This window comes from Lipophrys pholis (genome assembly GCF_963383615.2).
Source record: "Lipophrys pholis genome assembly, chromosome: 22".
NCBI lineage: Eukaryota > Metazoa > Chordata > Actinopteri > Blenniiformes > Blenniidae > Lipophrys > Lipophrys pholis.
This window is the reverse complement of record NC_137644.1, coordinates 3727443-3745374: the sequence shown is the minus strand read 5'-3', so window position 1 is coordinate 3745374 and position 17932 is coordinate 3727443. Positions and strand designations below refer to the sequence as shown.

The 17932-nt window shown below is 43.8% G+C and overlaps 1 protein-coding gene across 1 annotated transcript in view; it reads left to right on the top strand.

The window, feature by feature from the left end:
• Window positions 1-2694, top strand: part of lmo3 (LIM domain only 3) — a gene marked incomplete at both ends in the record, with an annotated part of 36730 nt that extends 34036 nt beyond the window's left edge. Inside the window, one exon of the mRNA XM_080492312.1 lies at window positions 2589-2694. Within this exon, the coding sequence (XP_080348438.1) occupies window positions 2589-2694 (106 nt within the window). The remainder of the gene's footprint in view (window positions 1-2588) is intronic.
• Window positions 2695-17932: the final 15238 nt, after the last annotated feature.

The following is a 17932-nucleotide window of genomic DNA, read 5'->3' as shown; positions in this document are numbered from 1 at the left end:
AAAAAATGGGAAAATTCACATCGACCGGTATTCCTTGTTTTTAGTTTGTGTGATTTAGTGAGTATCACAGCGTCGAGGATTTATTCTCATTGTGTGACTGAGAGATGTTTGGAACTCGCTCCCTGCTCCGTTTTTAAGATGTGGAAAATGCAAGGACAACACAAGGACATTTACGAGATGGCCTTTGATGGGCTCTGTGTAATATCCTCATCATAACTGGATGTCACATATGCTGTTGACATTTCCCGGAGGGAAAACCAATTTGGCTCGTGTGAAACAGGAGGAGAGCTGGAATAAAAGCTGTGGAGGAGGAGGAGGAAAACCACGATGACGACAGGGATTGACCACTGTGAAGAGTAAACGTGAGAAAAGTGAAGTGAAATCATGTTCAGGGTGGAAGTGAAGACGGTGAGGGATTCAAGAGGAGGACACTATTACACGTAACACACCTCCTCCTCGAAACTGATGAAGGTGTCAAACAAACCCTGCGTAAAGGTTTCTGAGGAAGTGAAGCCACAAGAAGTCTTTACCAGGTTCTAATGAAAGCATGTGAATAATTGTAAATATGATGATTAAAGGTTCTTAATGTTTCTGCCACTCTTTAGTCTGCTTAAGAAAAGAAGACCTTTACACCCGAAATAATTAATGCAACTTTAGGCAAACATTAAAAACAAAGTTTAAAGGCCCAGGGTTCGCTGACTTTGCTTTTGCTGTCCTGTCTTGTGCTTTAACCACTCCCAGTTGCTATTCGCAATGACCCTGGTTTTCCAACGTTCCGTCGGGGGTTCAGGCCATCGATGTATGTTTTATGCAGACGACATTCTACTTTTAGTTTCAGACCCCGGCGACTCACTGCCCAGATCATTCACTATATTTACCACAATCGCAAAATGTTCTAGTTACAGGGTTAACTGCGCACACACACCACACACAACACACACAAACTTCCAGGCATCGGGCACAATGGTCGCTTCCCTCTGAAAGAGCCCCCTCTTGGTTGAGAATGGAGCAGCCTCTCTCTACGGCACCGCTCCTCTATCATATCACAGCTGGGTTCCCTCCTGATGCGAGAATGAAAAAAGTCTCCTGACTGTTTAAAACAAGTCCTAATTCCAGCCGGTCACCTGGTCTCTGAGCTCATCACAAACTTTGTTAATTTAATACCACCTCTGTGTGGAAGGAATGGGTAGAGCAAGCTCTCCGGACCCTTTGGGATTTATATGATTTCAACACATTGAAATCTTGTTCATCAATATATGTTGCCCCGGAATAATTATTTATGAGATATTTACAAATGTAATGTTTATTGATAAGAAACGTAAGTAAGGGATACAAATATACTTATACCAAAAATACTATTCACGTTTAAGGACACGGATCGTAGCAGGATAGTCTGCGTGGGAAAGGGACGTGGGACTCACTTTCAGGAAGAAGAAATGAGATGTTATCGTAGGGATTCCCAGGCAGGTATCCGGGGATAATAAAACAAGGCTGATACATTTTAAGATATTCCATCGTTTCAATTGGACCGTCTACAGACTTCAGACGGGCTCTTCACTGCGTGCTCTTTGGACTTGTTCAAAGATTGGTGGTTTTTGGAACAGCATTCACGATCATATCCTGGCAATAACAGAGACTGAACACGAATTTGACCCTGGGTTATATGTTCTTAGGAATCCTCGCTCTCGTCAGCAGATCTCGAAACCAGAAGCAGACGAGATACAAACTGGTACGATACCAGTTTGTATCTCGTCTGCTGCAGGCAGGCAGATTATAATGGGGGGTGTGTGTGTGTGTGTGTGTGTGTGTGTGCGTGCGTGCGTGCGTGCGTGTGTGGTTTGATTTTTGAAGCGTATGTTTGTTGGGCAGGTTGTTATTAAAACTCGACTCCAGTATTTCGTTGGCTGTACTTGTCACTGGGCTGAAATTGAGTGTTTTTGCTTTGTTGTCAGCCACACACCCCTCACACAGTTTTTGACTGGTGGAAGTACCTGCGGTGTATTCAGATCCTCCTAATTGGTCCCAAACGACTGAAACAAATCATGCACTCAATCTGCCCTGCAGCCCTGAATAAATGCTGCGAACTGAGCGGCTTCATCAGGTAGCTGAGTGTGCAGCTCGCAGCACTGAACCCCACCCCCCCACCTTGTTAAACACTGCTCCGGCTGCCCGCCTCCCTCATGCAACCTGCATACAGAAGGAGATAAGAGGCCCTCAGGACAACACAGTGCGAGGGGCCGCTCATACATGACCAACATAAACTCCACTTGGTGCCGCATTGAAAGGTCAAACACACCACCCGACCTCCCGTCCCTGGCTGAAGCTTGTGTACAACCCCCTGACCAATATCTACCCCGCTCCCCAGCACTACACACACACACACACACACACACACACACACACGTAATGGACGTTACTGTTTTCTGGAGGAGTGCTCCCTGTTTGCACACAGCAGTCTTCCAGTACAAACGGGGTCTGTGCTCAGGAAGAAACACCCGGACCACCTGCCTGCAGCTCCACACTAACGATCCCTTCAGTCTCGTGCTCGTGTAAACAGCCTCCTCTCTTTGTGTCTTTGTGTGGTGCAGGTTCTGTGTGGGAGACAAGTTTTTCCTGAAGAACAACATGATTCTGTGCCAGACAGACTATGAGGAGGGGCTGATGAAAGAGGGCTACGCCCCCCAGGTCCGCTGACCCCCGTAGGCTCACACAGAAGAGGAGGATGAGGAGGAGGATCGGGAGAAAGGAGAGACTGAAGGAGAGCTTGCAATCAGACAACGAAAAGCTCCATCCAGCTCCTGTCCACCACATGTACATACCTTCCGCCCCCAAGCAGGGGTCCGCTCTGCTGTACAGAATAGCCACGGAGCTGATGTGGCAGGGGACGGCCCTGGACGCCTCCAACACTCCACACCGATGAGAAAATGTCCATTTCTTTTCTTTGTCTATGGACGCCGCCTCAGTGCAGACCCGTTTCCTGCGGCCGGACTGGTTACACAGCTCTACTAATGAACAAGTGTCAATCAATGTCATTTTTACAGATGTAAAACAAACCAACCTGAGTGAATGTAAACTGAAGATACTGTCCGTGAGTCTGTGACCATGTGGTTTATGTTCAAGAGATGGGCTCTGTGTGGATGGATGAATAGACCACGCATCACACACACACAACACATACATCCAGCTTCGGAATATTAATCACACTGGAACAAACACACACACACACACACACACACACGAGCGGATAAATGACACTAAAGTGCAGAATACTTGCAGGCAAATATTTTGCGGCAAAAGTACGACGAATGTTCAAGTAGGAGTTTCATCTTCTGAGGAGGAACAGTGACGACAATCTTCTGCTCATCACTGAAAATCAGATTTTATAAGCTGAAGCTCCACTGAAGCGGCTGGGGGGGGGGTGGGGGGGGGGGGGGGGGGTGGGGGGGGGGGGGGGGGGGGGGGGGGGGCTGTGGACATACATGAGCGGCTGGTGAGATCAAGAAGAGTAAAGAAATTAAATGGATGTTTCTGTGTGAAATTGTGCTGAATTGTGAGCTTTTCTGCCTGAACCCTCCCCGGTGAGCATTTGAAGAAGACCTGAAGTGTCCACAGAGGGAGGGGGGCACCGGACTCAAGCAGACGAATAACAGTTTTAGTTCCTCTGCTGAACCTGTAAATAAAGCATTCGGGGAACTGATGAGGCTCATTTCAGCTTTTCTTTCTCACATTCTAAAGCTCTACGGTTGTTATCAAACCCGACTTACTATTAAATGTTTGTGAGTGGATCCGCAAGCAACGTCTTTTTTTTTTTTTTTCATCACTCGACAAAGACTTTTGAGTTTCTATCAAATGCTCTGGAGGATTTGTCTGTGTGACAGCAAACAGGTATAACGCCACTTTGAGCAGACTCTCGGCGTCAGATCTTCCATGAGCTTCAGTTATTTCACTGATCGGAGCCTCTTTCAGCAGCCTGGGTTTGAACGGCGTCTCCTGTGTTACTGTGGTGGCTTCGGGGGGGGGGGGGGCTGGGTGTTTTTGGGGGGGTTGGGATCACTCGGGTGGGACTGTTGGGGGTTTGGTTATGTTTTGTACGCTATTTGATAAGCATTGGTTGTGTAATCCGTGGTCCAAATTTAGACTTTGTTTAACCTGCTAATCGTCTGAATCATCGACTTCACAATCAAAGTTTGTTAAAACTGCCTTTTTCCACCATGAACTGGGGTTTGGTCGGTCCAAGGTTCCGAGCTGTAAGGAGGAACAACGTTCAATTAAATACAGTCTCGGCGTCCCACTGACTCCGGTTCCCCAGCTGGGCCACTAGAACCTCTCCATTTGTAAACTGTGGCTGTACTTTTACTTTTGCTTGCTATTGTAAAATGTTTTTTTTGTTTTTTTTTCATGTGTCATCCAGCATGAGATGTTTATTTTTAGGACAACACTTGTAAATACTGTAATTGTAATAATTTTAAGCACAAATGTAATACACTTTTATTGTGTTACAAGCGAGTGTGCTGTTTTTTCCCTTTATTCCACAGATCCTCTAACATTCACTTTGCACCGTACTGACTGACATGACTTCAACTCAACTCACGGGAAACTGCTTTAACAACTACAATACATGTCTTTAATCAGCCAGAGCATTAACCCACCAGCGACCTGTGTGGGGCTTCTGTCCCTGCTTTGACGGACCGAGTCCACACCGACACTCTTTATTTCGGGGGCTGCATGCAGCCGACATTGATCGCAAAGGAGCCAGACCAGGGAAGTAATACAATAATTACCAATAAATATAGACGGTTCTATATTTTCCCTTCTTCAATTGCAATATAAGGTTTAATTCTTTCTTCTTTTTTTTTTTTACAAAATCCTCAAATTGATATTATTAAAGACTACTTCAGGTATAAAATACAGTAAAAAAGGAAATAAATTTGAAAAAATGTCTATTTGCAACAACTAAAAAACCTTATTTCTTGGGTTAATTAGCTGAAAGGTAAAATCTTTAGTGCTCCTCTTATGCTGATAAAAGTATGGCTTCACAAATTCACCCTCACAGTTTGGCTTTGGCGTTAATGCTGAGCACTGGCCTCATTAAATAAAACAGTTTCATCACCAGTGAATAAATGAGAAGTTTTCACACTGGTTGGTTTTGGCCCTCCAGTAATATGTTTGTGGCTCCGTCACTGCTTTTCTGTTCTCACATCACTTTTTTTATAAACACTGACTATTACAAATGTGGACGATGACAAGCAGCCTGGTTGAAGACGCTCTGACCTGCACTTCACCTCTTCTCTCATCTTCGCGGTTGCACAATTTCCCTGCTTCAGAAACGCCACGGTTTATCTAACCAACTAACCAAGGCCACGGTGAAAGATCATCTCTCGCCCACCTGCCAGTGGTCATAATGTTATGGCTGATCAGTATCACTTTCTCATAGAGCAGTTCATCTCCTTCTGTCGGTAGTTTGGTTCTGAATTAAAAGTCACTCTTTGATAGACACAGATTATTTTAAACTAACACAGACATCGTGAAATGGGAATAAAGTTTTTTTTTGTTTTTTTTTCACGTATGATAATTATTTCCCGGAGAGTGTGCTGGAGCCCGAGAGGTTGAACATGGAGCTGAAGGACGCCGCGCGGGATCAGAACAAGCCCGTCCTCCCTCCATTAACCAAACCAACAAAGCATGCTGCAGCCGCTCATACATGATTGATCCAAAGTGCTCTTATTTCTGGCATCCTTTCTCAGTTTTACTCACAAAACCCGGGAATGGAAAGTTTTGCCGAAGAGTTGGAGCTTCACCATTCAAGAACGTCTCTGAGCCATCTCGAGTCGGCTCTAAAATAAAACCTTTCATCGGGTACGGGCAAGACGTTTCTATTTTGGTGGCATCATGTATCAAGCGTGGAACAAGTGGGAAAACAATGGTTCATTTACACGTTGCCTTCAGCAGCCTTCAAGAACACTGCTAACTATCTCCTTGTGGGTCCTTTCAGCTAATTACCTGAATTTCAATTTAGAATCATCCGAAATGTCGGACTAAAACATTTGGATTAAAGTTATTGCTCTAATTAGCAAGGTGCTCCTAAAGTGCCCTGTGAAGTTTGTCGACACTGATGCTTTCATCACATTACAGAGCATAATATCCAGGCCAATTAAGCTAATTGAATTTCCTTATCCGGAGACACAAAGAGGAGAGAGAAACTCTTTGATTAGGCTCAAGCTGTTGGAAGTCTGTTAGCAGATGAAAACACTCAGCGTAGATGGAGATTACAGTCGAGTCAAATTAGCAAGACAGTCTGGCGACCGCGGAAGGAGTTCTCTCTAATGGCAGACGCGTCGCGCGCTCCCCAGCGCCGACTGAGTCGAACGTTGAAGTGCCGCCGCCGATGTCCCGCATCATTAACGCCACGTTGTCTGGTGTGACGCAGTCTGGTGACCTTCTGAGCCGTTACCGATGTCATTAACGTGCTCCAAGACGCCAACATCATTTTGAAACACAAACCATTCAAACAAAGAAACTTTATAAAGTTTGACCTGAATGATTGATCACCTGCACCACATTTCCATTAAAGTTTTATAGTAGGAGTGTCAAAGATATGGCCCCCGGGGTCAAAATTGGCCCACAACATGAACTTGTGCCTGCTGTTTGTGCTTTATTCACTGAGTTTGCACTGTTACAGCCATACAGACGGGCTTTCTCAACGCCAGTAAAGTAGCATTAGTGCACTGCGAGGAAGTGTATGAATGTTTAAAACTGTATTTGAAAAACATGCTGAAGGCTGCACAAACCATGTGCAGACTTTGACGTTGTTCCGGGGGGCTGGTTTACTCGAAATGACTGTCTGAGTTTAGGGGAAACTAACAGTACTTCAGGTATATTTTCACACCACACATCAAACCACCTTTCAAAAGCCTTATAGAATTGTACCTGAAACAACACTTCACGCTCTTAGATTTTCAATCATTAAATGAATATGAGCACATTTATAAACATTAACAAAGCTGTGTATTTAATAATATCTATAATAGAGAAAGTTGAACCTGACCTGGAGATTTTCATCTAAAGTTCTCTTTTCAGCGGTTAAATTAAAAAAGCTGTAACAGAGTTCAATAATCAGGGAGTCACCGCTCGTTATACTCATCACTCAATCTCATAGAAACATGCAAGAACAAACCAGAACTGACTTTACACCAATCACCAAGTCTGGTCATTGGCAATTTAAAAGTCTCATCGGACATCAAGTGACGATGATTTGTTTAATCTTGTCAGTCACTCATATTGTTGATCAGTCATTGGCGAGACCGCAACTAAACCCCGCCTCCTCATGGCGAGATCTGGAGCGCCCAAGCTGCTCACACACACTGGAGAGAGAGAAGTTAAATAATCTTGAAGATTATCTGTAGAAAATGAACCGCATACAGTTCAGGGTCCATTTTTAGTTTGTTGGTGTCGTGTTGTTAAAACACTGCGTGTCGCTTTTAACAACTTTACTGCCTGTCTGCATGTCTCCTGCTCTTTATTGACGTCATCCCGATGCGACTTTGTAGTTCTTTCTAAATAACTCAATCGCACCACATCGGCTCTTTCTAGAATCAATGGGTAGACGACCTTTGATTCCACCGACCGAGGGTTATTCTGCCCCGTGTGGCTGGAAGGTGTCAGGGTAATGCAGGGTGGACCCAAACGCAGACTCACAGATCACCATAAAAACCAGTTTATTGAAGACCAAGTCCAGGGAACAGGAGGAAAACGCAGGAGCGACACGACGAGAGGCGCAACAAGAGGCGGGACATGTTGACAAGACGATCTGACAGGGACAATACAGGGGGAGGGGTTTAAATGCACAAGGAAAGGGTAGACACAGGTGGAACACAACGATGGGAGCACACAGCGGGAGAAGATCATTGGTTGATTGGAAACACGAGGTGAGACACACAGGAAGTGACTCAAGGCCACTTCATACTCCTTTGAACCCATAAGAACAAGAAGAAAATTCGGCAGTGACGTCAGCCAGCTGCTGAAAAAAAAGCTTTTTCGGCAGGACTGTTCATTCTCCGATAAGAAGCTGCTGAACTCGCAGGCCACGCCCCCTCGCAACAGGCCACGCCCCCTCACAGCAGCCACACGTCTGTGAAGCGTCGTTTAATCTTTTCAACTGCAGTTTATTTCTGACCTCCAGAGCTTTCAGAAACACATTTCTCTGAACTGTTTCAGTAATAAAAGAGAGTTTTTGTCCGAGCGCCATGTTGGTCTGGTATGAACTCCAGGAGCTGACAGCTGTTCGTGATGCATTCAGGTGCATCATGTAAAAGCCTGCTCTCCGACATTTTAACGAGCTGCGGCGCTCGTACAGAAGCGATGTTACAAGCTAAATATGATTAAAATATGACTGATAGTCATGAGCGAACTGGAACACGCATGCGCAGCACACGGCAGAGCAGAAGTTTCAGCAGTGCGGCTCCTGCATAGTTCAGCCAAAGTGGTTGGCACAGCCAAAACAAATTACATCATTTTGTTCAGCAGGACCTGCACTGCCGAACTTTCGTCTTGTTCTTATGGAGGATGAATTGGCCTTCAGAGACATGACAGAAGGTCTGGTCCTAACCCTGACAGTTCAGGGTTCCCTCTAAGCTCTGAACTTGAACATTTACATAAAGTAGAGTGCAAAATCAGAAAATGAATATGATCACATTAAGAACCTCTTTTTTTTTCTCTTAATTATTTACGAACATTCAATGTCCTAAAGTGTTTGTAAGTCCAACCGGTTTGGCTTTACGACTGCTCCCCCAGACCAGAGTACTACGAACCATGATGACCATTTCCAGGATCTCTCTCTGTTTCCTGGGTTGACTGATCCAGTCACCTGCGATTCTGATAACGGTTACTACAAAGCAGATTATCAACTTGCCAGTTCAACCCAGAACTTCTCAATTCATCGGACAATATAAACGGACGGCACTGTGATCCCTCTGTTTTACTTTATTACAGCAGAAACGCGTCAGACTAAACTTCCTCGCTGCTCAGTTTAGATTTTACATCCTGTTGTTTTGAGGCTGAGTTTCCTCCGTGTGTGTGTGTTTTATGTTGGAATATTAATTCTGTATGAGTAGTTCTGCACTCTGTAAGTTCATGTTTCTGCAGTTCTGTGAGCGGTTACTTTAAAAAAGCAGCCCGGGATCCGTGCCTTTGTCCTTCGTATTCGACGAACTTCCACGACAGAACAACACTGGAGGCTGCAACTGTCTCTTCTAGTCCTGATACTGGTAACTCACTGTGTTTATCAGCTAAATTCTGTCCTGAAGCATCTTTTCACCACTTCATTAAACTGCCTGCGATGAATTTTGAGGAAGCAGTCACACCCGCTGGCATGTGGATGGATGGATTTTGTAAAAAAAAAAAAAACATTTCCACCTGAAACAAAAAAAAATCTCGACTTTGACTTTCGACTTATTCTGGAGTGCATGAACATTTTCTTTTTTTTTTTTTTAGCCTCCGCAAATTTTTTTTTCTTCAGTGGCCCTAAAACTCTTCCGTAAGTACCAGTACGACTTTGTGAATGCAGCAAAGGCCCCTTCAGAGAACTGTGGCCCATTGTCTGTCACCAGTGTCTCATAGATTCCATGACGTGCAAATATTGACTTCAGGTGGTGGATCACATCATTAGATTTTGTCCGAGTTCTCAGGGCAATTTATACACACACACACACACATTCATATATATATATATAGCCTGTTTCAGCCGCCTGAGGAAAATGAGGCCTTCTTCACCAGCTGCTGGTGTTGGCAGGCCATGTCAGGCGGTGAGAGATGGTGACCTTGAGGTTCTCCACAGTCTCCACTGAGGCCGAATGTATGTGGAGTGGGAAGTGTGGTCCTCTGGTGTTGGAGTGCATGAAATCAATGGCAATCTCTTTGGTCTTAGAGGCGTTAATGAGCTGTCCTTGCACCATTGCAGTTACTGGTCTACTTCCAGGCAGCAGGCCGCTTCATCTCTATTGAAGATCAGACTGATGACTGTGGTGTCATCTGCATATTTAACTATGGAGTTGGAGGTGTGGATGGGTTTGCAGTCATCTGTGAAAAGTGTGAGGAGCAGAGGGCTCCGCACGCAGCCCTACGGAGTCCGTGTATTTAATATGAAGGTAAAGGAAGTGTGCGTCTTTCATGAATATCGTCATTCAGACTGAAGAGTTTTTGGGCACAGGGATGATTTGGATCTTTTGAGGCAGGTTGGAACAGATGATTGTTGGAGGAAGAGGTTAAATATGTCAGTGAGCAACCCAGCGAGCTAGTTTTTAGTACTTACCCTCGTACTCAGGAGCAACTGCTTTGAAAGGGGAGTTTTTCTTTGACACATGTGTTTATGCTTGCTCAGGTGGAATTGTTGCGTTTTCTCTGTGAAGGTGTCCTGAAATGACCGTGTTGTATTTGGCACTATATTAATAAAGTTGAATTGAATTGTGGGAGTTGATGCCCTTCAGCAGAGTTGTCACTTGGTGTTGCTGAAGGACCAGCCGAGGCGCTTTGCAAGCAGGTTCCATGATTGGAGGAGCCTGTCCTCTGTCCATGTCAAAGCAAACCTGTTCAGGACGTCAGGCAGTGCGGGGTCCTCATCGGGCAATATCCTGTCGGGTTTGTAACCCGTCATTGCCTTGATTCTCCTTCACATGCTGCACAAATTGTTGTCTCTGAGCTGGTTTTCTATTCACTGTTTGTCCCTGTGCTTTGCTTCTCCGATTCTCTTCCTGCCCTTTGCTGTTTGCCTGGTTGTGCTTTGATAAATGATCCAACCAAACAAAAGACCTGCTTCTTAAAACACAATATGAAAATCATTGACCTTCCCCTTATTTGTAGATGATCTGGATCAGGAAGACCCATTGGCCTACAAACAGTGAACTCCAAAAAAATCGAGTCTTCTTCTGGTCGTCACTTCCTTTGTTCGATCTGTAAATTAAAAGTGTTAATTTACCCGGCATGAAGTGAGGACTGAACCAGCAGCTTTTCTTCAGGAGCCTTCGTTACAATATCAGCAGGTACACCACAGTCTTCTGGGAAATTCAACATCTTTATCTGCACAGAGTAAAACACGTATCAGCTTGAATAAACACAGGGAACTTAAAGAAAAGAAGAAAACATCTGCAACGAGCTGACAAAGCACTAATACAAAAGCTCAAGCTCTCATTAGGGTTCGCCGTCATTAAGAGCATTTAGAAAAAGCATTAGCAGCCAGACTGCGTATCGTTAACGTCTTCATCTCTGTGTTAGAGCTGACCCTCAAGTTAGTGCTGGGTGTGCAGTTGGCCTTGCTCTCCTTTGCCAAATGGCTCCAGGGGCAAAAATAATGATCTATACAGACATGCCAATGCTATCTGGGCCAGATAACACTGCTTTAATGACTCCTTATCCTTTGGCCCTTTCAAGGAGATGGGCAGCGAGGCAAATATATTCCTGTTGTTGGGTCATTAGCTCTTTATTGCAGGGAGAGTGGACTTTTGTAGTTTTAGTCTGATGTGAGTGTTTTACCAAACCGAGTACAGCTTCTCTGACAGCACACCACACAAAGTACAATCAGTTACAGGGATTCACTAGAAGCTGGCACAGACTGTAAAATGTTTCCATCAAATGAAAACACAGATAAATGTCTTTGTAAAGTTTCTTTACGTGACAGTAACGTGTCTCTGCTAAGGAGCTAATTACCCACAAACATGTGGGTTTTTATTTTGTGGTGGTGATCTATGTAGTTCCACAATATCTAGACATACTTTGAAGTTATTTAAAATTAATTTGAGGTCTCAGTCAGATTTTGATACCTTTCAAACCCCACTGCAATCACCTCCCTCATAGCTGGAATAAGTTATTTAACTCCACACAAATCATTCATTTTATAGGCGGAGCTTAACAGGTATGCTCCTCGCAGGGCCTTTTCCATTATCCACTTCCCACAGCAGTGAGTTGTATCAAGCAGGCATGCATACAAAATAACATCAAATAAGTTCTTATCGATTTTTCTTCTGCTGCTTTAAGTGTTTTATATTGTTTTTCACACTTCGAGATTCAAATATGTAAAGTGCACTACAAATAAAATGCTTTGTTGTTGTTGTTGTTGAGCAACATATCTGTGGTATAATGAGCAAAATGTTTTACAAGCCATACGATTAAATTCTGGCAGACACTGCAGGATTTTCTAAATCTTCACAGATTTAGAGAACTCACACTTGATGATCTCAAAACACAGATCGCACAAGATCTTCCTCTTCTGATCAGATAGTGTGTGCTGTGACTGCGGAGCTCACCACACACTAACCGATTCTTCAGCAGAGTATCGAGCTCTTTACTATAGGCTTCTATAAAACTATATATATAGGTCTATGTTCTTCACGCTCAACATTCCAAATCTTGCGCAGTCACACGTGACTTCAGTGTAAAACACGGCATGTACATGTAAACAAACATGTTGCCACAAATCAACCTCGGTCCTATGTTATGACTTTTATTGAGGTTACTTCAGGATTGACGCTGGGATTTCTGGACTGCAAAGCAGATTCACTTCTGCTGGGGAAGTGGTCCTCTAATGTTTAAGTCCGGAGCAGAGCATACAAGCACAGTCTTCTGACCAGTCTTTGGCCTGTACTACGAACCCTGATCAACATATCCAGGATCTCTCTCTGTTTCCTGGGTTGACTGATCCAGATGTGCGTGATCCTGATCACCGTTACCACGAAGCAGGTTATCAGCTCTCTGGTTCAACCCAGACCTACGTGTGCGCGTTCATGTGAAAGGTAGTTCTGCGTTCCATAAATTCATGTTTCTGCAGTTCTGTCAGGTGTGATCATGAACCTCATTATTCCAGATCAACCCTCGTGGAGATAAACAGACTTGGAACAAGTCAAGAACAAAAACATCCTTCAGAGCCTCAGAGACCAGGATTTATTTTATTATGTCAAAAAGATCGCTCTGAATTAATTTCTCATCTCCGCTCAGCTGCACCTCAGCGCTGAACCCGTCCACCAATCACCATCATTTAAGAATGGCCGTGTCATTCTAAGAGATCTGATTGGTCAGGAGGCGGAGCTTTGACCTCTTATCGAGAGCATTTCCTGCTCCGGAGCAGGTTAGACATGCAGCGTAAGTTACCGGGGAGATTTATCCTGGTGAGAAGTGAGCGAGTGGCACAGTACAGAAAACCCAGAGTTAATCCTTGAAGTTATCTCGATAAGATAAAATCCAGCTTCGTAGTAAGATCTCTTGAAAAATGACCTGGCTATTTTTATAATATCCTGATTGGTGTGCGAATTGTTCCGCTCTTGTGGGGTACTCATGCGCTGCGCAGCGGATACGGTGTATTTAGAGCAATCTTTTTGACATAATAAAACAAATCCTCGTCACTGAAGCTTTGAAGGATGTTTATGTTCTTGTTCTTGACTCGTTCTCAAGTCTGTTTTGCTCCATGAGGGTTCATCTGTAATAACGAGGTTAATAATAATAGTCACGTCTGATATATCTGCAGAAACATGAATTTATGGAACACACATCTACTCTGCCGTCACGGTGATGAATTAATATTCCAACATAAAATGCATTCACATGGTGGAAACAGCCTCAAAACAAACTGAAAAGGGAAACTGGAGCAGCAGCAGTGTTGCTTTCAGCCTGGTTGACTTTCATACCGGTACACGTGACGTCACACCCCCTGCTGCTCGGCTCCTCTCGGATAAGAACACACGCCACAGGTTTTCTCTTCTCAAATATTAAGCATGTTCATTATCTATGATCTCTTCTTCCGAGACCTTCCAAGTGGGTCGGACCGGATAAAATCACTCTTAACACTCCCCACACCGCAGGAAAATCAGACACTATTTTTTTTTGCAGACGTCCGACAATCTTGCCTTTGCTCCCGATGATCAGGAGGAAGATCTGGACTAAAATCAACCCAACTATCCTGTAGTGTGTGCCGGCCTTTAGTCAAGACATATTTTCTGCAGTACAATCCAATTCACATTAGAGACGACTCATATCATGACTCATATCTTCACAAACAGAGTTCACTTTAAATTATCTTCCTGCTTCCACATTGGGGGATATTGTGAGTATTAGAACGCCACTCTCTGATGGCTGACCTCTCTCAGGAAGATCATGTGGTCTGAATCCAATCAAGCATGTCTGGGATGTGCTGGACAAACAAGCTGAATCCACGGAGGCCTCACGGATCTGCTGCTAACATCGTGGTGCCAGATATCACAGCTCTGGATTTTCTGGCCTTGTTTGTTTAGAGTACCATATAAAAGCGTATTACAGTAATCCAGACAGTAATTCAGACTGTCAGACGTATGGACGACATCAGGTGTAGAAATGTGATTGAACTGACAAGTTTGATATAATCCATGATTGTCAGCTGAGGATCAACCTGAACTCCAAAACAAGTAACTGAGGAGGTTATTGGGTGTAGCTGGTGTGGGTGAAGAATTAGAATGACCTGTTTTTGACCTATTAAGGTCAAAAGTTATGGCCATTCATAACTTTATCTGCTTCACACAGGAAAGTGATGTGGGAAATTCAGTTTTTTTGTAGCACTGTATCAATCACCAGAGGGGAAATTCCTTCCCAAATTCACCCATTCAGTAGCAGCCACACAGAGCGGTGCTCGGGGAGAGCCGAGGGTCTTGCTCGGGGACCCCTGGTGGTGCATGTTTTTTGGAATGTGGGGGAAAACTGGACTACCCAGAGGAAACCCACGCATACATGGGGAGAATATGCAAACTCCACACAGAAAGGCCACGGACCATATTTGAACCCATGACCTTCTCGCTGTGAGGCGAGAGCACTAACCACCACACCACCATGAGCCCCGGGGAGTGAAGGAGGACGATGAGTATGTTCATTTCTGAGCTGACACTTGCGTGTCATCAGCACGTCAAAGAAAAAGTTCTTCTCAATGATGTTGTTAACGTTGCCGAGGGGAGCATAGGTGATGAACAGGATGGGGGAGAAGACTGAGCCTTGAGGGACTCCACAGGTCTCTGATCTCATCCACATGAGCCAAAACAATCTTTTTTCTCCCCGGGGGTTCTCAAAAGAATTCTGTCCACTCTTCATTATGAACACGTCTCAACACGAGGCTTCAGGGCATGTAGTACATATGCCAGACCTTGAGGGGCGCTGTGACTCATCAAATACACCAAAAACGCAGAAGAAGACATGGAGCACATAGAAATGTAGAATGAAACTTCTGCTCATAGACTTCTATATAACTCTGAGTTATAAAGGTCCATGGCCCTGCTCCGCCTCCTGCTAGCATCATTAGCTTCAGCAGCTCGACTGGAGCATGTTGTCCGTGATTGTTGTGGTTATGTGGGGAGGTGATATGATGACATCATCGTTTTTCCACAGATGATCACCTCACAGCCGAGCCAGGGTTTTAGAATTTCCCAACTCTGGGATCAGTGTATAAAAAAAAACTGTTTTCGGGCTTCTAAAGTAGAAGAACAAGAACAGAAGGCGGTGAAGATGAGGAGGAGGAGGAAGAGGAGGATGATCAGTAGGAGGACAAGAGAAAGTGAGCCTGAATCTGCAGCCATCAGCAAATCATCTCTGACTTGAACCAAAAGCTATTTTAGTGCTGTCGGCAGGTCAGAAGCCAGATTGAAAGTTTTCAGTGAAGTTGTGGGTTGTGAGATGGTCATGATCCTGAACTCTTCTCTGCTTCCACAAGTTTGAACAGAAATGGAAGAGTTGGAAATGGTCTGTACTCGGAGTAGTTCCGGGTCTAGGGTGGGATTCTTTAGCAGTGAAAGACATTTTCAGTGGGGGTGGGACAGAACCAGTCTGAAAGGATTATTCAGGTGATCGGGGAGCAAGGCCAGAGATGTTTGCTTTTACAAATTCTCCATAAAGAATGGTTTAGTCGGATCCCATTGATGGCAAATGAATCTTCAAAGTAATTAATCTGATCTCCAGTCCTTAATGTAGATCTGGTCTGGCTGAATGTGTATTAAACAAAATAGACACATGGTGGAGATAAACCTTAATTGGTGCATTCAAAAGCATTCTGGACTACTAAATATCAAATTGTGACATGAAGATTCTGCTTCTTAACAGTAAAATATTTTCTTTTCTCCTAGACATTTTTGGTGATGCATCCAATAAGACTTTCTTGCTTGGTTAAAAAGTTGTATTTTTTAATTTCTTTTCATTTTTTTTTCATTTATTAATTTATTTAAATGGGACAATGCATATTAATAAACAGACATCCATTGCTGCAAGTACGCCAGATTTAGCTCAGCGCTACTTTCCATCTGTCGTCCCATGGGGTAAAACCATACCACCAAACACAAGCAGACATAGTTAAAATAAATCCATGTAAAACATAGCGCACACTGAAAAACATGTCACATTAAAATACATATATGAGATAACGCACGGGGGAAACATACCACATTACGAAACATTACTACATCTCTCCCTAAAGTGCTGAAGTTAGCTGCTTTATCACATATTCCAATTCCAATTTCTTTGTTGAAAATCATGCAGATTGTCTTTTTTGAGTTGAGCATGAGGCAACTTTGTTTAAGCCAGTCGTGCACTTTGCTTAGTCCTTAGCATTGTTTCTTTTAAGGTAATAGCTTCTTTTCATTGGTGATGGTTTTCACTTGTACCTGTAGAAAAGAAAAAGAAAAAGCCCAAATTCCTCCCCTCTGCCCCGGCATTTGAACACATCAGGATGAGTCAGAGAATTATGAACCAATCAGAGGCCGCCTTTCAAAACATTTATACCACATGGTACCATTTGACCAATCACGTTGCTCCTTACTGAGCGTAATGCAAACAGGAAGTCAGTCGTGAGTTGTTTACTTGAGCCGATATTTCACTATATTTAGGCAAAAACGATTAGTTTAAGCAAAATTAGACGGTGACAAGCAGTGATGGGCATTAGACATATATTTTAGAGGCTTTGAGCAACACGTCCACTATTTTTTCGACCGTATTTCAGAAAAATGACCGTCCAAATGACGGCTGGACGGCTGGCTGCCTAAAACTATGCTTGTGGAAATGTGCTTGAAAAGGGACTCTTCGTGATTAGGTTGTGGGAATTGACCAGAAATCTTTGTTTTCTGCTTTGTTTAATAAACAGACAGCTCGTTTAAACTTTCAGAGCAAAGACGTTTGGATCTTTACTAAAATCCCACGCCGTCATAGAGCCACACAATCTGCACACTCATGTGGAATTTAAGCTGTCAAACATTCAGCCGAGGGAAAACCCAGCCGATGGGTTACAACTTAAGAAAATTGGAAGCACATCAACTTCAAATTTTCAACAAGAGGAACGTCTCTTTCTGGGTGATTCACAGAGGATCAAACTACTTTCATAAAAGTAGCATACCTGATACAAAGAAGTCTGAGCTGTCAGTGGAGCAGCAGTGACGGCTCGCTGATTTATTGCCTTGTTGTTTTAGCAAAGCCAAAGGTGAACTTATGAAAGCGTCGAGGCTATAGGCTGTACATACCTTTGCCATGAGAAGTGACATGCTTCTGCCGACATTGGCCTGAATAGAGACACTGTGACAGATCAGATATCGGAGCTTTACAAAAGCTTAAGTTCAGTCATTTAAGAAAACTGTAAATAAAGAAGAACCTTATTTATTAGTTAATTATGCTATGTATACATAATCAATAGATTATGTCAGAGCACATTATCTCGGGACTGAACTAACCCAGTGCGTTATATTCATAAAACACCTTCTGTTAGTTTATCACCCCTGAGGAATCCATTTGCCATTGATTTCTGTGTAGTCAGCTTATATACAAGTTGGTTGGAGAGTCTGAGACCCTGCAGCCACTCGACTCTCTGAAGTCCCACTTTTCATGCAGAAGGATAAATTCTGCCAGATGCCCACTTAGGCCTCCATCCCCAAACCAAACCATGCAAAGAAAATTA